Here is a 24,452-nt window from a genome sequence, read left to right as displayed (position 1 = left end):
TGCATATCCTCTCTTGCAGAGACGTTTAGGATTGTGCTTGCTATGATTTGTAGGTCAAAGCCATTACTCTAAAATGTTGTTAGCTCTCACCTCATAACAATACCTCTTCCCAATAGATAGACAGACAGACAGTATACTTTATTAATCCCTTTGGGATTCCCTCAGGGAAATTGGCATATATACAGGTATGTGCTTTTTATAACATTGTGAAATGGTGCACGCACAAGACTGATGTACAACGTCTTCTTGAGTTAATATTATTTTTAAAATCTGTATGTACCTGCTCCTATGTGCTCACTATGCGCAAAAATGGGGAAAATTGCAAGATTGGCCCGGATGGATTTTTCAAACACACAAACAGCACGCAAAGCCCAAAGGAAGAAATTTGGGGTGCATATTATTGTCTTTGTGCACGCAGGAAATCCTTGCGCGAGGCCAGGTCGCAAGGGCAAGACAGAGGAGTAGTGCGTGACCCATGCATGTGTGTACCCCGCCTCTCGTCCAAAGTCAGCTGAGATAGGCATCATATGCCCATGACCATAATGAGAATTATAATGAGCTTTACTATGTCACCCATATTTCACACTTTTAATGTTATAAACAAGCTAGGAGTTCGATTCCACCCTTGGCCATCTCTGTGTGAGTTTGCATGCCCTCCCCGTGCATGCGTGGGTTTTCTCCGTGTACTCCGGTTTCCTCCCACATTCCAAAAACATGCATGTTAGGTTAATTAGGGACTCCAAATTGTCCATAGATATGAATGTGAGTGTGAATGATTGGCGACCAGTACAGGGTGTACCCCACCTCCCGCCCAAAGACAGCTGGCATAGGCTCCAGCACCCCTTCGATCCACGTGAGGATAAGTAGTCGAAAATGAATGAGTGAATGTTATAAACAAGCCTGAAACTGCTCTCAGAGGGAAGTTACTCACAACATCTCTTATTCATATCTAATTGCTTGGTTATAGTAGTTCAATTGCAGAAGAAAAAGATACAATAAAATAATAAATACAATACAATATAAATGAAACATAATAGAATCCAAAAATATATCAGATAAATATGTATGAATATAAGAAAGGTGCGCGGTGCACCTGCCTGGGTTGTGGCCAGCGTACTCGCCGTGCACACCTCCATCCCTCCCACTGGGGCAAGCGCCAAAGAGGGAGGAGAGAAGGCATGAGAGGGTTTAACACAGCTGATTGTAATGTTTACCAATCAAATGAACGCCTCTCATTGCCTTTAAATGCACAGGACTGGACTGCGCATCAGAGGCCACCATGCGCGTCATTCTCCATGCACGCCACCTCGTGGGACATGTAATCTGTTCCTGACAGTTAGATTAAACACAGCATCACGCTAATCCAAACATCTTACTTGTTTTCCACCAACATTCCTGCTCTATATCGCCAAATAGGAGAACCTTTGATGGTATATCCTCCTCAGCCTCATTGAGAAATAATGAACAGTAAAAAAATATATTCTACATTTTAACAACCAATTTATTAATATTATATTATATTAATCGTTGTTTTTAGTTGTTAATTATTAGTTGTCTAATGGGTCACTTTGTCTGTTTCCACGTAATCCGCGTTGTGTGTTGGCTCATTTGTGAATCAATGGTTACTCAGGGGAGGGGCGGGAGGGGCGATCTGGTGTGCATCCAGCACAACCACGGAGATGAGCGATGAGTGGAGATGAGCACAGTGGTGCACTGGACCAAATTACCACTGCATGGGCTGCGCCACGCTCCACCACCCTGCACCACCTTGCACTGCGCCACGGAATTAGAGCCCTATGTCTTAAGGTTTTACCTGTGATTGCCCATATTTCTTACCTTTAAAATGATTTGAAAAGATGGAGTACATTAAGATTATGAGGATGAAGCGGCGATACCGAGAGAGAATATTCCATCACAGGTAATCTATTTGGCGATGACACAGCAGGAATGAAGGTGGATCGCAAGCATGATGTCTGGATTAGCCTGCTGCTGTGTTTAATGTAATTGTCACCAAATTTTTACCCCTATTTATGACACATGAATAGATTACATGTGTCCCGCGAGGTGGTCCACGGGTTGACATGCATTGTGGCCTCTGATGAGCAGTCCGGTGGGCCCTGTGCATTTAAAGGCAATGAGAGGCGTTCATTTCATTGGTTAAGATTACACTCGGCTCTCATGCCTTCTCTCCTCTTTCTTTGCTACATGCGTCGGTGGGAGGGAGGGAGGCGTGGGTGTGCCGGACTGTGCTGTTCACAAAAATGGAAAAGTATGCTGCCGTCACCCCGTTGTTGAGGTGCAGGCGCGGTGTACCTGCCATTACAATGCCATATTACTATGTTGATGACGGGTTGTAACGACAAATTCTATTTGCAAACAGTCCCTTTATAATGTGTTCATGAAAAAGGGTGAACAGGTAGTACCTAATCTATTTGATGCAGTGCGCTGCACTCACTCACATCAGCATCTCTGGAACTGAACATTGGGGTGCTAAGTAAGGCCACATAGCTCTCTTGCCATAATTAAGGTTAATGATAATAACACAGTCCAGAGTTGTGTGTATGCAGTGTGTGATAGAAAATATCAGTTAAACTGTGTGAAAAACCAAGAAAGCTGAGAAAATGAAACTCAAGTTCTGATCCCCTTTGACACAAAAGATTGCCAATTACCAAATTTAAATATGAGAGTGTATTACATCGTGGGATTCAATCAATTATTTGATAAGAGTTCTCGCGTTGCACATAATTTCACTTTAAGAGGCACAAAATGATGACAAACCCATGATTTCATTCCAAGAATAGAGAAATGCTGTAAGATGTGAGCCATGGTGATACAGTATGAATTTGGAGCAATGCCGTGTTTAATTATCGTGGTGGCACATGCAAAACATTCTCTTCTTGCTGCTCCTTCTCATAAAAATGAAAGTATAGCGACACAAATAGCATCAAAAAATCAAGATGACGTTTTTTCTGTTTTAACCAAACCACATTCACTCTCCCATTCCATCTCGCTATTTTAGTTCATTTAATAGTGTTCATTTCAATCCTCAGTGTTGTAAAAGCAACTCATACAAAAACCACAAACAGAGGTGTAGTTTAAGACATTTTTATTTAAACACTGCTGTGGTTTGTTTGTGTTACACAACATGAGCCAGAAGATTAATTGACATTACATATTCAAATGGAAGAGTCTCTTCAGAAGGTAATTCAGCTACATTTTCTGTATTTCCTTGATTTATTGCAGGAACAATGACCACTAATTATGTCAGTCTTTCAACTGATGTACAATGTCTCATTGCTTACTCATCGAAATGTCATATTCTTATGAGCTCATAGCTATAAAACGAAACACACTGTTGCGTCTTGCACAATTGAAGTATCAAAAGACTTTGTCAGCGACTCAAATGAAATGGTTTTGTTTTCCAGCATGTGTTTATGAAGAATATAAGGAAAAAGCAAACCAACTAAGTCACAGAGCATTTCAAAGAAATACAAATAATGTTCTTGGAGATACATTTCTATAGTACATCTTCCAAACAGCAACAGTTGCACCACCAGTGGTTAAAGAAACTGACCAGAATCTTACCATCCATTTAGGCACACATAGTTTTGGCCTCACAGTTTGCTCAATTTGTGTTTTCATTGCACATTTTACAGTTTGGTGCTCTATTTATGAAGCAGCGGTATATATTTTCCACCTGGAAGCACTTTAACCTGGGCTGAATGTTTCAATGTCTACACTGTCTATTTGTATTTGTTGGTATGTGTCCTTTCTGCTGTTACCAAACAGCATTTTATCAAGGACAATCTATTATCAAACCTTCAATCTTTTTAGTGCAACCATTTCTTTTCTGACCTTTCGAATGATCTGTACTCTCTCCGGAACAAAAAGCAGTGGTATCATACACAAATAATACCAGCTTTAGGTCTTTCGTGACTTTGGAGATATCATTGATGTACTAGTTGAACAGTTTTGATCCCAGTATTGACCCCTGGGGTACTCCGCACGTAATATCGTGCAGATGTGTATTCTCCTAGCTTTGCGTATTGCTTCCTGTCACTTTTCGCAGAATAATGGTGTCCATATTGTCTTGGTTACACTGGGCAAGAAGATGTTGATTAGAGATGTCTCAGGTCAGAGTATTTGCAAAACTCTTCTCGGGTTCTTGGTGTTTTTTTCAAGTACTTGGATTGCGTCTTGACGTGTTGTTGAAAGTGCGTAAACTATGTTCTTAATGTGTTTTTAATGACAAAACATCTTGTTAGTATCCTATTAGCTTGCCACTACTTGGAAAACGAAACTGGAAGTCAGCTGCATCACCTCTGATGTCATCAGTGGTTGACTTTTCACAAAAAACATCTTTTTATAGTTTTACAAGTATAGTTTTACATGCATAACTGTAAATCCATATAAATTACATGAATGCATTTATTAACAATTCAGGTTACTTTTACCTTCTGATCTTTTCATGTCTGATCCAAATGACATGATGGGGCAACAAGATCAATACGAACACCACTTCCATGTTTTGTCTGGAGTTAGCTCTTTAATAGTTTTTGTCACAGTCTTTATCGAATGCGGGCACTTTTTTGGCTTCTTTTGGGGTTATTGTGTTGAGAAACTCCTTTGAAATCAAGCAGGCAAAACAAGAAGGTGGTGTTGTAGAGGAAGGTGCTTATCTTGCGGACATATCTTGTCTTTGGGAAAAGTCATGTTAAGAATCACATCTGCATTAGAGGTAAACCTAACCGTAAATGTTCATTGTATGACTTTCGCCATTTTTTCACATTTATTTACATTTAACATTCACATTTATTCACATGTATTTTTTATTATTTTCTACGTGTAAGACTATGAAAACATATTCTACGTTAACATTTTTGCCTTCTGGAACTGATTCATTGGATTTACATTATTTTGTATGGGAAAACTGATTTAGTTAGCATCAGTTTCGGTTAGAGTTGGACCTAATGGAACGGATTAATGAGGCTAACCGAAGTACTGTGGATTTGCATCCAGTAAGGCGTGAGTAATGGTCTTGGTGGAAATGCTTCCTGTGTAGTTGTGTGCTTGTGTAGTTGTTTTGCAAAAGTTACCAGCCTCATGTGATTTATCTCCAGGATGTGAGAAAGTTAGGTGAATTAGTTAACAGGAATAATTTAATATGGAGATATTTTACCTCCTCTTATATACACAGCATGAGTTTCATTAGAATGCTTCATAGTATTGATAATGCATCTTCCCCCTCCTTGTTTTGCCATTTCACATAAATTTGCCTAGAAAAATTGTGATGTTGGCCTGTTGAGAATAAACGGGGAAAGAGGGTATTTGTATTCTGTCTCTGCAGCATGCACAGCAACCTCCATGAGATGTTGAGAAAACCAAAATGATCATCATCCTCCATTTCCATTGAATCCCCCCCCTCCACCCCCCCTACCCAACCCATTAAAAAGCTTTTCTCACTGGCTCAAGAAGAATCTTGTTGTCTACCAGGATTGCTCCTGACGATTTTTCCTAAGCTCGATTGTAAGCTGCTGTCAGTCACTGGATCAAAGTTCATTTTAGCATCTGGACAGGAAGTCTATGGAAAAAAATTGCAGGCTTGGACTTTTTTTTTATTTTATCAGTGGTGTTTGAAAACGTACCGCATTTCCTTCTGATTTAATCTCAGTAAAAGAAACATTTATCAGAGGAGATTGTGTTCATCTGCCACTATAAGTTGTTGACATGTTGGATGTTTGGTCTGCTTGGTCACATCAGCGAGATGGATTTTAATATCATTTAACATAACATTTAAATGATTTAAATGTGTTTGTCCATGCATGCGTGTGCGGGTAACAAGCAAGAGCTTGAACAGAGTAAGGAAATTCCTTCCCTGAAGTTAATAGTTGCAGCATCTAGCAGTGTTCTCATCTCATATGGGACAATGGCAGCATGTGACTTCCATCCATCTACGAAGGTGAAGTGTTTAAGAACAGGTGCAACGTACCTTGAGGTGTCACCTCTGTGCATCGGCGACATAAACGGGAGGGCTGCGTGGCTGTCACCTTCCGAATGCTTTGCCTCTTTGCAGGTTTTAGGCAGATTGTTCCTCACTTGCAATATTCACAGTATGGAACTTGTGTGGAGGGATTTTCACCATGCACACACACTTCAGTCTATTTTTGTTATTTTCTTGTTTTTATACCTTTTGTTAAATTTTTCCCATTTTTTATGTTTGTTCTGTCTGTTTTTTCTGCAATGTGATGTAGGCCACAAATGGCCGCTGCGCCGCACTTTGGGCATCCATGCTTTTACAGCTCGTCATCAGGCTTGAGCATGTGATATGACATCAACTCTCATTGATGTTGACTATTTAGCTTGTCAGCTTCCCGTCCCGAGCAAATAATGGTAAGCAAAGTGTGATTGCAGCTGGAGCTAATGGATGCATGACAACAGTCAGTAGATCAGAAATCGAAGGAGAAGGCGTTCGCAGAGGTGGCCAAGTCGTATACAGAAAGGAAATAATGTACTGCAAGCTGAAACCTCAAGTACTAGCTGAAACTGAAATAGCCGATATGCAACAAAATGCAAGCCTGCGAGCAGAGACACGTACAAGTGTATATGTCGGGGTCAAAATACATGCCTTGTATGAAAAATGCATACATGTAGGCAGGTTTCAGCTTTTGATCCATATAAAGCATTTTTGGCACGGTAGATGCAAGCCGAAGTGTGTAAAACTGTGCACAAGTTGCCCACGAAGAAACAAATAAATCTACATCAATGAAAACAACCAGTCAAGCCAAGATTGATAACACAGTTGTGGAATTCTGCCTCATCACAGAGCTCCCAATCGAATATATCATCCTTTGTGTGACCCGGAGGTTGACCTATATTTGTGCAGGCTTGGATAAGAAGGATCTTTACAAAGCAGGCATGCTTTGCTAGAGAACTCTTTCATTGACTTATTCTGTTTCGCCACTGCTCGCTATAAATAAAAGGATTTGTGGGGGAAATATTCCCTGAATTCTTACCGTACAAAGTGATTTAATTAACTTAAGGATTTTACAGCTGTCATCGCCATGCTAAATAGAATTCCTTGTGGTTTAAGCTTTAACAATTTATTGGTAAAAATGTACTTATGAGACACTAGCTGGAGTAAAGTTGCACTCATCGAGTGCACTTCTAGTGCACTTCAGGTGAGGAACTTCCTTACCCTGTTCAGGCTCTTACTGTTGCACTTGCTTTTAGTGTGTGATTATTTTTATTGATGTTTTTGGTACTCTTGCAAAACAGGTTTGCATTTCCAGATTCATTCATTCATCCATTTTCTACCGCTTATCCTCACAAGGGTTGCGGGTTTGCTGGAGCCTATACCAGCTGTCTTCGGACGAGAGGCGGGGCACACCCTGGACTGGTCGCCAGCCATTCACAAGGCACATATAGACAAACAACCATTCACACTCACATTCATACCTATGGGCAATTTGGAGTCGCCAATTAACCTAGCATGTTTTTGGAATATGGAAGGAAACCGGAGTACCCGGAGAAAACCCACACATGCACGGAGTGAACATACAAACTCCCCATTTCCAGATGTTTCCTTAAATTCTTTACAACACTAGCTCACACAAGCGTCATAATCACAAGTGGTCTGTCTTGTTTGTTTGATTCGATTGCCTTGTTTTGTACCTAGATGAATAAAAAAAACATACAGAAATTATCATAAAAGATTACAGCAAATTGTATGTGATGTAATCCTCCTCCGTAGTAGTATTTGCTATTCCAGTATATTCTTGAACTAACTAATTTGTGTGCACTTGCTCCCCTTTCCTGGCAAAGCTCACAAAGAGGCCAGATGATTTCCAAATGCCTCTTTATTCATCATGATTTACAATATCGGTCTGCAATCAAGACCCACATGAAGAAATTAATCCTGGAGGACCGTTAATGTTTGAGAGTCCGGTCTAGCCCTGGGAATACTGATTGGTACACAGATATTTTCTTGTCTCAACCAAGCAAGCCAAATGCTCTCTGCTCCATTGGCCTGCAGCCACGTGCACAGGATGGCTCAAAGGATGTGTTGTGTTCAGGATGCCCAGGGCTCTTGCCTCTCACTCTGCCGTCCCCTGTCGCGATAACACTGTTCCAGACATATTACAGCACCTGGAGGTCCTTCTCAGCAAACCCCTAATGACACCCCCACTGGCCAGGCCAGCCACTAACAGTGATTTCCTTTCACGGTTCCTCCCTTTTCATACACTGCTTTCTCCAAATAGGCCAACGGCTCAACATGGCCGTATTTACCCTTTATCGGTCGATACTCTTTAATCCCCGAGATGATGCTTTCTCTCGTGAACTCAAAATAGCTCTTCCTCCTCCCCAGTGAAGGCGCAGGCCCATTACTCTTTATTAGCTCTTAGCATCTTAAATGTGGCCATCCATTAGTGGCGATGCAACAAACGTCCCCCACAGTTCCCTCTGTAGCCTGCCAACTTCTACACACGTGCAGACTGATTCAAACTGAACCGTAATCAGGAGCAATAAGTACGCATTGAATTCTGTTCTTGTCAAAGATAAAGAAAAGCCTCCCCTGCACACGTTGTCCTCTCAAAACCTTTTATTATGGTGTTAACGTACCCCTTCAATGACTCGTACTTATCAGCCAGAAAGACCTCTATCTGCCTGAATGATTCTTTTTCTATGAAGGTTGGCATGGTGTAATACATACTATGTCATATATTGATTTTTTTCTCACTCCCCTTTTCTTGAATTTCTCAGCTTCTCTAAAGCATAAATCACCGCCAAATGATTCCTGAAGGAAATATTGTATTTATTATTCTTGACACACAGTCACAAATTCAATCGCTCTTATTAATTGAACATGGTGAGAAATATGATGCGTGTAATTCCTCTGGATTAGAGCGCTTTTCTCATCCCTCATGCTTAAGACTGTCGACTTTGACTTACATTACAAAGAGAATTGGATAATTTGCTGAGTAAACTGCAATTAGACTATGTCTTATCGAACTTTCAAAACAATGCAGTACAGTAATCCGTCATTTGTCACAGTTAATTGGTTCCAGACCTGACTGTGGTAAGTGAATTTCTGCGAGATAGGAGTCCTTCTTACCAACACGAAAACGAAAGTATGCTGGTTCATAACGAGTATCCATAACTATTAATTATTTGTAACGGGTATTTTATGATTAATGCAGAGTACATTTCGTCATTACCTATATTCTGTTTTTCTGTTTAAAGAAAATGCTCATTATATATTCACTCTTCACGCTCTCTGATTGGCCAGTCACACACAGCGACCGCCTCTCCTTAGATGGCGATAGCTCAGTCGTGGCTCATTCACGTAGGCGTTGCAATTGGCAAGTTAAAACAGCTCATTGGTCACAGTGACTCCACTTTATTAGGTTTTGTTCAACTTGCCTCTATTTCGGTATGCATTTTTTTATGCTGGTTTTTCCAGCAGGGTGCTTCCGCTGGTCTCTGCTGGTGTGGTGGAGCAGCCTTCCAGCATGGGAAGCACATGTTATTGTTCACTGCGCGTGTCACTATATTTTGTCACTATATTGAACAGAGAGGCGTTAGGATGCATGCTCAAGCCTGCTGTGGAAGCTTTTCCAGACATTTGATTGGCCCTAACGGTCATGACAGCTGTGTTCTTATGTGGACAGACATTTTTTAAACACCAGCGTGATGGAAATGTGCATTTTTGAAAAAAATGTTTGTATGGGCTAATGTGTTTGTTTTAAGGTTAATATTTTGGCTTTCTAACTTGAGCTTCTTGTTTGGTTGTGTGAGTTTGAAGATTGCCTGGCTACATTATTTTCTCGTCAGTAGTTTGTCTTTGTTCAGGTGTTGGTCTTTAACTTTATGCTAATGTAGTGTGAAATGGCTTTCAAATGTTTGGGGACAAGTTCATGCGGGGATACACGGAAAAGTAATGACGTGTGGCCGCTGCCTCCAACCTCGTCCGCTCGAGGAGGAGCACTCATGGTCGCACACACTTTGTCAGTAGCACCACTGGTGCTGTGGAGGTCGAGCAAACCGGCACGTGTGGCCGCTGCCTCCAACCTCGCCCGCCCGAGGAGAAGCCCTTATTGTCAAACACGTTTTGTCAGAGGCACCGCTGGTGCCATGGAGCTCAGAAGCCAGAGGTGAAGGCCCCGCGTTTAGGAGCTGCAGACAATCTTGGCACAACATCTGTAGTGGAAATGTGGTCATTACATGTTTTTTAGGGGACTACCATGTTTCAGACAGTAAGCACTGTGGTTCTCTCCAGCTCCGTGGACACACAGCGTGTCCGACATGAATGCACCTTTCCCGGTGAGACTGTGCTGCTTCTGACTTCAGCAACAGTTTGGTGGATATTTCATGTTCATGTTCACAACAACAGTCTTGTGTGAACTGTACATATGCTGAAATATTAGATTCACACATTGGTACTCCACACAGTTCCCCTATTTATCACAGTGCTGTAATTTCAAGTCGTTGAATTAATCTCTCCAGGATCTTTTCTTTCCTTGCTGGTGTCGTTGTTATCAGGGTAACATCACAGCAACCTCGCAAAGCTTAAAATGGTCTATCCCTCTGAGAATTTCAAACGGTCGTGATAATGATTTTTTGATCACATGCTGAATAGTAGATATCCCGGTTACCACAGAGTTCTGATTTTAAAAAGTAAGTATTGCTGTGAATCAAAAAATATCTTTGGTTGCTCCATAATGTGAAAATATACAGTATGTATTTTATATTATATATAGTAGCCATAGGACGTTAGACATACTGTACAAGTAATTATATAATATTATCATCCCTCAAAAAAAAATAAGCACACAATGCACAATGTTTAAATCAGCCGTGAAGAAAATAAATGATGGTAAATACACTAAGGTGTTGAGTCCTGTGGCGCCTTTTGCTTTGCTTCGACTTGAAAGCTCAGATGCGAGGGTAGTGGTATTGTTACCCAGGGCCGCTGAGAGGCAAGTTTGGCTTTGCTCTTTGCACATTTGTCAACAATGTAACAACACTGCTTCTTGTCAACAAACACCACTTAACTGCTTGTGTGTTGCTCTGTAGTTTCAAACTCTGTTTTCCCTCAAAGGCAGTGTCTGGATCTGAAGAAATTAGGTAATCCTGCAAGAAGGACCAGCACTACATTTAAGTTGAGGGTTGGAGCATGTGTACATCCTCCGTGTGGAGTTTGCATGTTGCGTGCGTTGGTTTTCTCCGGGTACTCCGGTTTCCTCCCACATTCCAAAAGCTAGGTTAATTGGCGACTCCAAAGTGAAAGTGAGAGTTAAGTTGGTGTAAATGAGAACAATGCAGACTAACAATGCACTGAGATATTTGACTCATCCATAATGTATCAAGAGAATGTTTAATCAAGCAACTACTATTACAGTAAAACTTTACATACAGCCAAAATTTAATAGTGTATTGGTTTTCTTTAATCTTCCATCCATTTTACATGTTAAAACAATTCTAATAAAAAGTGGTAATAATTGTACTAGACCTGTGAGCATTGTTTTGAGCGTTGTCTGAAAGCCATCTCCTTCCTAATGCCAGTGTCCGTTGCCAATAGTAATATGGTATATGGGGCTAAGAGTGTTGATTGCAAAGGATAGGAGATGTGTAATTATTCGAATTTGTGCTGCTTAACATTGCTGTTGGTCTCAGCAAGCTTCTATCATCTGTTCACTGACTCAGCTTCTCTCTTCTCTCCTGCAGTGGCCGACTGCCGGGTCGTAGAGGGATTGCAGAGATATACTTCAATCCCCACATATCTGCCTGTCAACTACCAGGTGCTCAACACTGACTTGGCATTTTTTCTCAAAGAAAGCAATCAAGACTTCATGAGGAACTCTAGCTTGATGTCACGCACTGAGCCTTTCTTCATCTACCAGGCCAGGAATTTACCCTCAGTCAACTCCAGCTATGGGCCCCTGTCTGTGGAGCAGCCGGTCCCTTTAGAGCTCCTCCAAAGCCCGGGGACCTTTCCTGCGTCATCACTTTTTACTTTTAATTGGAAGGTACAGACATTTATCATGAATACAAAGATTCACCTGGCCAAGCCCAAAGTCCAGGTTCTGTTCTACATTGCAGGCAGGGACTGGGATGACTACAGTGCCATTAACAAGCTTCCCTGTGTGCACATGTTTGCATTTCATGAGACCCAAGAAGTTCACGGCACTTGCCAGCTGAAGGGGGAGCTCGGGCTTTGTGTGGCTGAGCTGGAGCCCTTGGCAAGCTGGTTCAGCCCACCTAGCATTGTGCCAGGACGACAAAAGAACCTGGAAGCATCTGACGGAACCCCAGTGGAGCTCTACTACATCTTGCAACCCACTGAGAGAGGGGAATGCCACTCAGAGGAGGCCAAGAAGGAAAACCTCATCCGTTCAAGCCAGGAAGGACTTTTTGGTTCCTATACGCCCACGCCACTGAGAAGGATTGGTGGTGTGAGGCTCTATCAGAACCCCATTCCACCCCAACTGGCTGAACATAGACTGGATCATAACTTTATGATTTTGGTGCCCACCACACCAGTGAGCCAGAGAGAAACAGTCTCAGCCTATGTCACAGTGTCAGCCTACTCTCCTGTGGAGATGTTTACACTCAGGTAAGATTTATGTTCCATACACAGACAAGTGTCACACATTCACCCCTCATAGTGAGGTACGCTGGTGTTTTACACTCATTAGTCAAACTGTGAATACAAGTAAAGATGTGCATCACATTCAACATACACATGATGATTACACCTCAGTTTCATCCACAGCGTTACTATTTACATCCAGCCAGGAAGAAGACGCTCTTGCGTGCTAAGACACACATAGACACACACGGTATCACACGTATATGAATCAAACCTGTTAAATTCTACTTCATCAGACACTGGTTTTTGAGATTAAACACATGCTTTATCTTTTTCACAGATTTCAGTGACATTCACAATTGTTAGGAAACGCCATGTTCCATGATTTTCGGATATTATGGCAAAGGCCTCTTTTGTCCATGACTCGTATAAGCTCACCTTCATTCACAACTTGCGTGTGTGGGTCTGCACTGTGTGCAGTGGCCATGTCCGGAACCTGGACGTGAGAATACAAATACGGGAAACATGCTTAACTACAAATAATTAGAAAAACACTGCAGTGCAAATGCGAGAATAGGCTTCTAAGAAAATAGAAAGAAAAAGAAGACAATATTTGACTTTATTTAAAAAAATGTTTGTCTGTATTAACTGTGTTCTTACCTATTTGTATAAAGTATGACAGTGGTTAGCCATGTTGCCTCCTCTTTTATCCATCCATCCATCCATTTTCTTCCGCTTATGTTGCTTCGGGTTGTGGGGGCAGCAGTCTCAGTAGAGAAGCCCAGTCTTCCCGGGAACCGGCCACCTCTTCCAGCATTCCCAGGCCAGCAGTCAGACATAATCCCTCCAGCATGTCCAGCAGGTCTGCCCAAAGGCTTTCTCCTGGCTGGGCAAGCCTGGAACACCTGACCTAATCGGGAGACATCCCGACCAGATGCAACCTTAACTGACTTGAGCATGTGAAGGAGCAGCGGCCACTCACGGATGACTGAGCTCCTAGTTAGTTGTATTCGCAATCTCATTCTTTCAGTCACAACCCAAAGCTCATGACCATAGGTGAGTGTGGGAACATCAATCGACTGGTAAATTGAGCGCTTTGCCTTCTGGCTCAGCTCTTTCTTCACCATGACAGTCCGGTACAGTGACCACATTACAGGAGATGCTGTACCGATCTGCCTGGCCACCTCACCCTCCAACCTTCCTTTGCTCGTGAACAAGACCCCGAGATACTAGAACTCCTCGACTTGGGACAGGACCTCAGTGAAAGAAAAAGTATACAGTATGTCCATTCAGAATAAATCTCTCTATTTTCTTCAGAGATTTTTCTTTTGAGGCATATACTCATTCAGGATATATTTGATATGAAGTACATGCAACCTAAAATTCCTGATACTTTTGTATACTATACTTTTGATACCAAAAGTCGAATCACCTTTTAGTGTATATAATCCTCCATCTTGACAGTCAAGTGCATTCATTCATTCAACAGAGCATAAAAATATCTTTCATGCATTTCACTTCCTGCTCTCCAGCTAATGATGCTGCTGTAGACAAACAAAAAAAAAACCTACTGGCAAAAAAACCTCTCTGCAGAAGGAGGGCAGTGACAAGCACCCCCACCCCTTCAGGGTGAAGCGAGTACTGTTAGTGCTGACATTTCTCAGAATTTTATTGTCCGATTAGAAACAATAATGATGTCAAAGACATTACATGGGCTGTAAAAAGTCATGATATATAATAAATGTTTCTGCAACATTACATAATCAGTGACATGCTGACAACCACAAACTGGCAGACGCCATGATCCAACTAAGCTGGGAAGACACATACCATGCTAACTACTCTTCGGAGTAAAATAAAACGATGTAAGGTTATTGGGGTGTTTGGTGGGGTAATTGCAGTGCATATGTGAGGCAAAATGAGCTTGATAACTAACATGGGATGCAAATGAGGATGTAATTAATTAAAAAGCATGTCCATTAGTGTAATGACTGAAGCTGGTCTTAATCACATTGGTTTACATTTATCACCGAGAGGAGGTGATGCAGTGAGAGGTCAGGCGGATTTGTTTTCCCGACCTAAAGAACAACAAACTGTGAGTGTTTTCAGGGAACATATTTTTGCTAAATAGGACAACAAAAACAGGTGCACTGCTTTCATTTTACAATTTACGTTTATGTTCAAACACCTGACAACATCCTAAGTGTATTACCAGGAATAAACTGGTTCCAGCAATTACCAACTTGAGGTTTAATGACAAAGAAGTATAAAACTTTTACTTTAGGAGGATGTACATCATTTATTGATAAGTCAAATGTGCAGACTGGCCACATAGGCAATGCAAGTGGTGTTTTTATTTGGCAGCATACAACACAGTGGGCACAGGTTGGCCGTCTGAGAACAACAGATATGCAAAGGCCTGTGTGGGCCTAGGTGATAAGGCTGTCCTCGTACGTGTGTTCGTTAGGAAACTTAATCACCAGAGCGAGGAGACTTTGATCTCTGTATTCACAACATCATTATCGCCTGTGTTCTACACAGCTCTGTGATAGCTATTGTTAGCGGTGCAGCCCTGGCTTGCAGCTGCCAATCAGTCAGACCTTTTGTTACTCTCCAAATGTTCATTAGATCACCAGTTTGAGTCATTTTAACAAAAACGTTTTCTTCTTGTGTGCCTTAATGAGTGAGAACATGACTGAATGAAATACAACGCCAAATAACAATAAACTTGGGAGTCTTCATCCATGACATAACATGCAAGACACCATAATATTTGATTTCAGTTCGTGTGAACGGGATAACTGCTTTTTCCTTTGGCTCATTTGAAGCACAAAGGAATATAGCTGTGTTCAAATACATTTATTCACAGCCTCAACCCCGATAGTCAGAGATGATTGAGCATTGATCGTAAGTAGGGCTGCTCCAATCGATCGGCCACCTATCTGTATCGGTGTCTCATGAAAAAGCATGATATCGATATCAGCTGATACTTGATTTAAAGGGGAACTATAATGCTTTTTTCCACTTTTCTGACCTATAAGTGTAGTTGTATTCTCGTGTTAAACGATGCCAAAGTTTCAGATAATGAGGTTCTCCCATAGAGATACCAACCTTAGGTATGAATGTGAGTGTGAATGGTTGTTTGTCTATATGTGCCCTGTGATTGGCTGGCGACCAGTCCAGGTTGTACCCCGCCTCTCGCCTGAAGACAGCTGGGATAGGCTATAGCATACCCGTGACCCTTGTGAGGATAAGCAGTATAGAATGGATGGATGGATGTTTTATGTTGACAATTTACATATATATTGTTTTCAGCGATTTGTTTGGAATTAGATTTGTTTGCAAACTGGCTCACCATCAATAAATAAAGATTGAAATGAACTGATAAAAATTCTGCAAAAATGCAGGAAAGTTGAAAGAGGTTGAAAAAGCACTTAGGACCATCAAAACACCATAAAACATATTATCAAGTAATGTACAGTATAGGCTGAAGTCATTATCATAATTTGTTTTCTGGTATCACAGTGTGAGCACAGAATGTCATTGATAATTCATTATAATCTCTTGATGTTAGATATGTCACATGCAAATTAAATGCAATTAAGGAAATTGCATCAAACCACTTTGTAGTCTCCAGTGGCCAATTGGAAGAAATGTGAATTTAGCTACAGTGTGTTTTTCATACCTTGCTATCAGACAGTGCCTGTTTGATGCTTTTGCATGACATTACTGTAAAAGCTAGTACATAAATGTGGCCAAAATGTTGAAAATACTTTGAGGCATACTGCTAACTGGGTCTATTTCTGAGGAAGACAAGAAGAGGATGTAGGGTCTCTTGTGGCTTTAATGTCATCCAAAATTAAGACAACAAGCGGTGTCCTTCAGGAATCCGTTCTGGGCACCACTTTTTTTAATGCGATACTTCCTAATTTATACAGTGTCTTGCTGTATTAGTCACTGATCCCATCCACTTTAATACATTCTTGAATGATTCAGATTTACACTGTCAGCATCTCAGTTAGTAGTTTGGTCAATACAATGAACATATCTCACCATGTCAATTGTTGTTGGACTACTGTGGCTATAATTCACGTTAAACAGACTTCACTATGATGTGCTGCGTTACACGAATGATTAGATTAGAAAACGCCAACGTCACTGTACACTTTGGAGCTGTGCTCGTCACCTGCCATGCTGTGGTGCAAGGGGTGAGGTGCATCGGAGCTCGGGAGAACCAGTGTATAGAACGGCAGATATCCACCTGCAGCGACTGCAAAAAGGGGTGCTCTCCCCGTATTATTTTAAAATGGAACTAGATGTAAGGGGTAGAATTGGGATTCAGAAATTACAAAATTAATTAGATCACTATAATGTATGTATGTTTTGCTGATGTGTTGAAGACCGGTGACTAGTCAGCATGCTGCTAATGCTATTTTGATCCAACATCGTTTTGCTGGAAGCCCAGGATCTCAAATTAATTCTTGTGGTGCTCTTGCGATGTCTCTACAATCAATTGATTGAAAATAATTTACGGATGAGCCTTATCAATCCAGGAGACTGCTACCAATGCAGCTGTATTTCTCGTATGTCAAACCGGATATCCGGTCGCTTCGGTTTATCGGTCACAACCCTAAACACTAAACATTCAACCCTTTGCATAATTTGAGAAAATGCAATTAAATATCTTTCTTCATAGGAGGGTTCTAAGGGTGTAAATTGCCGAACTAAACTTTTGAACTGTTTTAAAAAATCACTTAGAGCTGTTTTTATTATTTAAATAGCCTAACAATTACGATGGAGTGGCTGTGCATTTTTAATCACTGCTGCCATGCTTTATTTTGGTCCTGTGGGTGTCATTTGCTAGGGTTTAAAGGTGCTAAAATTGGCATAATTGCGCAGACATTGGCTGCAATTACATAAAATGTGTTTTTGTGCTAGTGCAAATATTATTGCTGTGGCTGTACTTTCATCTACCTTTTATTTGTGCATGGACCAAAGTGGAGGGGCATGTGGTTTCTCAGTGTGTGAGTCTTATGTTTGTCAGATGCAGCCCAAGGGTGTGTGTTCTTTCTTGACTGTGTTTATTTCAGTTGAAATGTGTTTGGCCATTTGAAAAAGACTGTTAGTATTTTCAGTAATATCTCTTCCCAGGTTGACTCTGCTTCTCCGTATTGCAGCTGTATAAATGCTGATTATTTGCACATGCTCACCTACCTTCAGAGCAATGATGCGTGCTCACATTAATATACATGTTCCTTTATAATCATTGTGGGGAAATGAATTAAGAATATCTATAAAAAGTGGTGGTGCATCACTGAACAAATCCTCTTACACAGTTTGCCTCAACAATATTGAAATGTATGTTTTCTTTTATATTTGAATGTACTACGCATGTACACATGTACTAACTTTGTACCTGACACAGCACAAAAAGCGGTGGCTTTACTTCTAAACAAAAAACGTACATAGTCAAAGATGAAAGCCTTACATGGAGCCAGGTCCATGAACATTTTGGTGTTGGTATCATCTTTCTTTTTTCATCCCTTCATGCGACAAATGGGATTTTAATGTATTTGATAAAAATACATGAAATGTGACCTATTATGCTCATTTTCCATCCTTTGTATTGAGTTGTGGACCCCTACAGAGCAGCTACACATGATAACCAACACAAAAAGCTTTCTAGATCTTCCAGAATCTGCAACTATTCAGCTGTATTTCCTTGGATTTCCAAAACGGTCTGTTTTAATTTATTCCACGCCACAACTCCAGCCATGCCCACTATGCTGTTTTCACAAGAAAACAGTGCAACAGAGCAGGGAGACGGTCAGGCTTACAGTTGTATCAATACTATAAAATTGTGTTTAGCTCTTCCCTTGCCAATGTGTCATTGAGACATTTCAAGACACATTCTTGAAATATATTCAACTGCTTAGCTTATGCAAACCTACACTGGATTGTTTTTTTAATGTATTTCATAAACAAAGAATATCAAACACACACACACACATCGTTCTGTTTTTTGGTCTGCTGCCTTTGGTGACCCTGGTCTCAGTCCATTCAGCTATCTAGACTGGACATCACTAACTGATTGAGTCTAAGTGTTTGATCAACTCATTAACATTTTCAATAACTTCCCCTTACTGTTAGATGTAAAATTAGTATGCTGATTGAATGCTGTCCAATATACATTGGATCTCACCATCAAATACCCTGCTGAACGGTTAATAGAGGTCCAGTCTTCACTACTGATGAATATTTTGACAAGAACAGAACCTCAAGAGATCACAACAGAGTTCTCGCCCTCTACATTGTTCACACAGCTGTTGCTTTTTCATCTCATAATCACAGAATAGTATTAACCCTATTCAGCCCGTAGACTTTTTTTTTCATTTGAAAGATTAACATAATTATATTCTGTTTCGAATAATCAATCATTGTCCCTTAACGGTTTATGTTTAATTTAATTTTTGTATCTTTATGTAATTAATTTCTCATCTCTCCTTTTTCATGACAATCTGATTTTAATTTATCCAGGGCAGATAATTTGTTCGTTGGTAGACCATATAATTTTTATTTTTAAAACTTTACTTTATCAGCACTGACACTTAGTGATTGAATTGCGAAATATTGTGTTTTCAGAACAGTACTTTGACATTCATGTTTGTTAAGGCTGGCACAATGATACTCGTGGTGATGGGTGAACATCCCATTATGAATGAAATACAGTCCTAATTGGAATTCTCAGTGCCTTCTGTCTGATGGGTTATCCAGTTTGTCCTTTTTTCAGCATAATTAACAATGAAGCAGAGATAAAGATGTTTACATTTCATTTTTGATTAACAGCTGCTTGAAAATTGTTTTGTTTATTATCCGTCTGTTCATCAAGATAATGAGCTACATTTTAAGTGCTACTGTGTTCAAGTCCGGGATCAATGCTGCACATGGACTTAGTTTCACTTTTTAGCATTTATTGGGGAAAAAAATGTAATTGCCACAACATAAAGCGATGTATGTCTGAATTCCCTTAGGTGCCTTTATCTGTGAACAGAGGAGGAGATAAGGAGAGGGGGCTTCTTTGTAGGCTCAGTTTGATATTGCATATAAACGTGCTGACAGTGACGATGCAAACAAGCAGAAAGGCCCATAAACGTTATCCATCTCAGCTTGGCCTGGTCACATTCTAACATTTGATAATTGTATAGCCCTTTTGAGTGCAGCTTGCATTCTAACTTATGGGTTTAAAATTGGAATCATTGACGCTGCTGCAGGAAAATGTGATTACCAGTCATGCTGAGAGGAGCATGAATGTCTTCACGCAATCTACTTGCCAGAGGGAAAAGCATGGAAGTAGAAATCCAGTGAATGCAAATATATTGTTTATGGAACCATTCAAATTCGTACACAATTATTATCTCTTTTGACATGATGATTTGGTACATGACTTGGTACATCCAAACATCAACTTGAGTCATGTCTGAATTCAGACAGCTCAATGTGCTTTCCATTTTAAATGGAAATATATCCATGAATTATATCAATCCATTCAGATATACGAAAACAGACGTTTTATTTCCATTACCATGACGCTCCTTTTATATTCATATTCATTACTTTGAACTGTTTATTCAGCCCATACACAGTCTTTTGGTGAAATATATGAAAGAAGTGGAATCATTCTTTGTTGTCCCTCAAGGGGAGAATCATATCACTGTCTTTTGTTATAGTTTATTAGTAGTGTATTGTTGGAAGGCTTCATTTAATTCATTTTCTACCGCTTATCCTCACGATCCTCGCAGGGGTTGCTGGAGCCTATCCCAGCTGTCTTCAGGCGAGAGGCAGGGTACACCCTGGACTGGTCGCCAGCTAATCACAGGGCACATATAGACAAACAACCATTCACACTCACATTCATACCTATGGACAATTTGGAGTCACCAATTAACCTAGCATGTTTTTGGAATGTGGGAGGACACCGGAGTACCCGGGGAAAACCCACGCACATGGTGGAATTGAACTCGGGTCTCCTAGCTGTGAGTTCTGTGCGCTAACCACTCGACCACCGTGCAGCCCAAGATATAAACATTTATGCTTTATTATTATGTATTAATAAATTATTACAGAATCATGGTGAATGAAATGGCCTATTTTTGGAGACACAAACATGCTGAATCGCAAATGTTCTGGGATTCACTTTATTTTGTTCTTTATTGCACAAGCTTGGAAATTGATCCCTCTGTGGCACGACCAGTGTGGTATTTAGAAGTGATGTTTTGCCTCTACCCTCTCATAATCCAGGAGTTAGATTTCTCTGGCCCCCAGGTTGCCCCACGAGTGAATCACTTAACACATAATCTCTGTCGTGATTCTGATGACCTCAAAATCCTGGTTGAAACCACTTCAATTGTTGGGTTTCTGTACTCATCCCTGCTTTGTGTGTCAGTCGGTGTAGCGCCGTCTGACTGCATTCAAGGATCGAGAACCTTAGTAACCACACAGCTCTGCACAGACAATACGGCCCCCCTGTGATCACAGCCCCAGCCTCCCCATCAAATCAGTGGTTACAGGCAGAACTCCATTATGTCTGTATTCAGGCAGAGCTTCCCCTTTAGTGTCCTTGTCCATGTCACAAAGGAAGTAGTGAATGAAGATTGTGCAGCTACTCTATTAAACAATGTCATATAAACATGGCTTCTAGAGACAAATTGAACAATAAATGATGATCAATAAGGTAAATATGTTCCATTTTAATAATTATAAAAACGATACAACGTACCAACATTGAGGATGAGAGCCTTTACAATGATAAATGATAATAGAACAACCCATCAAATGCCAAACCTATGCCACACCGCTCAGTACATTTTATTAGAAACTGGTTAATTGCAGTAACTACATGTATAATATTGTGAAAATAGTCTAGTAAATAATAAAATGTGTGACAGAAATACCGCCAATTCATTTTTGTCCAGTGTGCTATTTTGATAATTCATTTTAATATCCACCTGCTCCTCTGATAGAAATGGGACACATTTCTGCATTATCAAATTGCACCCCCCCCCCCCCCCCCCCTTCTTTACATTTCTTCCTCTTCGTATAGTAATCTGTGGAAGGAACTGTTATTAACCTGACAAGACCCTGTTCTCATAAAAGAAATAGGGAGATGGAACACGAAACTACTTAAAGATGAGATTTCATGCCAGAAAGATAGGGGAGAGTAATGTAATGTTTTGCTTGCACTTACATCTTGGCACTTTTGAATCCTATTTTAACAACCAAGGAACTAAGGAAAATATTGTACCTCATTGTAATTGAATATGCAGTAGGGAATGACTGTAGATCAGTATGTACTATGAATTTTTCATTTTTAAACATACTAAACTCATACACCCCATGTTTCTCATTTTGCACACTTGCAAATGTCAGCTTCGTAAATCTTATGTTATGTTGAGTGCATTGTCTTCTTCTTCACATGCTACCTAGTATACATTTGATATATTTTACGTTTTAGGTTAGTAATTTACGTTTAGTTCTACAGTTTAGCGAACACGATCATGACACATTTTTATCCCTTCATTTGAGTGTGTTGCTGAGATAAGACAATGGTGAGATGACATTGTTGCTGCAATGTATCCAAAAGGGCCAGGACAGGAGGCATATTCTGCTAAAAGTAGAGTATATTGTTAAAAAAGCTGTTTTGCATACATACATGCAAAACTGGTTCTTGAAGTTTATAGACAGTGATTTTGTACATGGAGGGAAACTAAACAATAATACATCGAGTTTGCTCAGGAGTCAACGGATCCTTTTTGTTGATTGTGTACTTCCCAACTGCCTCTTGATTGCATCCATGTTATCTTAGAAAATGACTTGGCTGGTAATCTTGCGTGGGCTGACAGTCCACCATCTCCAGTGTTTGCCATTTCTTCTTTGCCTGTGGTAGACAGCGGTAAAGACCATCCCAGTGTTTCCACAGCATGTGCTATAACCAGAACCTGAAACATTATGTGAACAGATCAAGCTGTTTGATGATGTTCTCACTGCTGAAAACAACAAAAATGTTGCATATGGATATACTACTAGATGAACAACTGAAGAAAATGGCTACCGTATGGTAAAGGTTTTGTTGGCCAGCCTATCTTTCAAGTTGTTCTTCCTGAGAAAAACAAGGGAGTGTTGCAATCACCTCATGATCATTCAGGACATATAGGCGTGAACAAAACATGTTATTATGTTTTGCATTATTTTTTGGCTTCATTTGAAACAATGACATTGTATGGTAAATTCTGGTGTACAAGTCGTACCCAGATTTATACATATACAGTATGAGTTGCATGGGTCCACGAGGACCAGGCAGGAAAGTTTAGACCCGTGGTTTTCAAACTCATATTGGTACATGTTTGTAGATTTCTCAGATATGCATTTTGAGAGTTAAGTTGCTGTGTGATGAGTTTTGTGTTGTAATATGACACCCTGTGTCAGACTGTTATGTTATACTGTTTTCTATCCTGACTTGCTATAATTTCCAAAGGGTTGACAAGGTGAGTGCACTGATTGTGATTTGATCCCGCCAAAGAAATAAACACTGTTTTCTCAGTGACTCGCGAGTCTGCCCCCAGGTTGTATTGTTACATTCTCTCTTGCTTTCTCTGATGATTGTTATAGAGGCCAAGCAGTTTATTGTTGATTCAGGAAGAGAGAGAATCCAAGTTAATGTCCATGATGTTCTGGAATGAGATGAGACGTGGAGTTTGTTTATGGAGAGGTGGAGAGAGAAGAAAGATAGTCAGATGGTCAGATATGGTCAGGATCAACAGTTGTGCAGTTAGAAGAGGTGAGACTAAAGCAGCAAATTATGTCCAATGGTAGAGGGTTCCAAAGTTTGGAAACATAGCAACTGAAAGCTCTGCAAACCATGGTGCTGAGGCGAGCAGGGAGGCGGCGAGGTGGACGGAGGAGGAGAATCTGAGGGAGGGAGAGGGGGTGGCAACGTTGAGGAGATCAGAGAGGGTTGTGGATGGCCTTGAATGTATACAGCAGGGTTTTGTAGTGTAGAGATTTAGAGTTTTCTGACGCTTGTCACATTGGCTGAGCCACATACGTACATACAAGGTGGAAGCTATGTAATACCCGAAGTTACTTGCAGAAATGTAACCCAGGTTTATTGACGTCCATGTTTTTGAAGATAATAATACATTTTGTAATAATGGCATTCAACCCCAATACGAGTAATGCCATACGTTGCTTTTTTTGGTCTTCCACAGTATGTATCCATGTTAGGCAGACATGACTAATACAATGACCCTCCAAGTCGCAATTCGCATCATCCGACATCAAAGTGGCTATAGACCAAGCGAGGTGAACTCTGCAAGCTTTGGGATTCATCATTGACCATCACGTGTAAGGGCGAAATGGTGGTGGCTCACCGAGCGAAGGACTAAATAGAAAACTAATGGCTAACGAGAGCAAGCCTGACATGCTCTGAGGGGATCTGCTTCCTCTTCCTCCACCTGTCATCCATCACACTTCCTGCTGATACTGGGCATAGCTGTCCCATGCTAATGGGAGGGTCCAGGTGGGGATGGCAGCTGACTGTGACTGGGTACAGGGAAAAGGACTGCCTGCCACTGCTTAACTACACTGCAGAGGCAGAGATGAGCCTATGAGCTAGATGAAATTCCCAATGTAAAAATGCAATGCTTTCATTTTACTATCTTTAACACGACAAGGGAGGAAAGGTGCATACAATAACTGACAATAAGAAAGAAAGCAGATCATTCTTGGAGACTATCACAATTATGACTTAAGTTTTTATAAAATCAGACTATATAGAAAAGGGTGGAAAAAGGGTGAATATTCAGCT

The 24,452-nt window shown here is 40.6% G+C and overlaps 1 protein-coding gene across 3 annotated transcripts in view; it reads left to right on the top strand.

The window, feature by feature from the left end:
• si:dkeyp-14d3.1 (transmembrane protein 132C) overlaps positions 1-24,452 on the top strand; it is a 107,623-nt gene that overhangs the window by 7,939 nt on the left and 75,232 nt on the right. The window contains exons 1-3 of one of the 3 annotated variants that reach the window (XM_058071452.1): positions 11,778-11,798; positions 11,901-12,026; positions 12,100-12,613. In XM_058071452.1, coding sequence (XP_057927435.1) covers positions 12,150-12,613 — 464 coding nt within the window. In that variant the 5' untranslated portion in view covers positions 11,778-11,798; positions 11,901-12,026; positions 12,100-12,149. Of the gene's footprint in view, positions 1-11,724; positions 12,614-24,452 lie in introns of those variants that run through there. The other 2 variants (XM_058071451.1, XM_058071450.1) reach the window with 2 other exon arrangements.

The sequence above is a fragment of the Doryrhamphus excisus genome, chromosome 4 (genome assembly GCF_030265055.1).
Source record: "Doryrhamphus excisus isolate RoL2022-K1 chromosome 4, RoL_Dexc_1.0, whole genome shotgun sequence".
Lineage (NCBI taxonomy): Eukaryota > Metazoa > Chordata > Actinopteri > Syngnathiformes > Syngnathidae > Doryrhamphus > Doryrhamphus excisus.
Note: the sequence above shows the minus strand (reverse complement) of the source record. Positions and strands in the feature narration are given on the sequence as shown.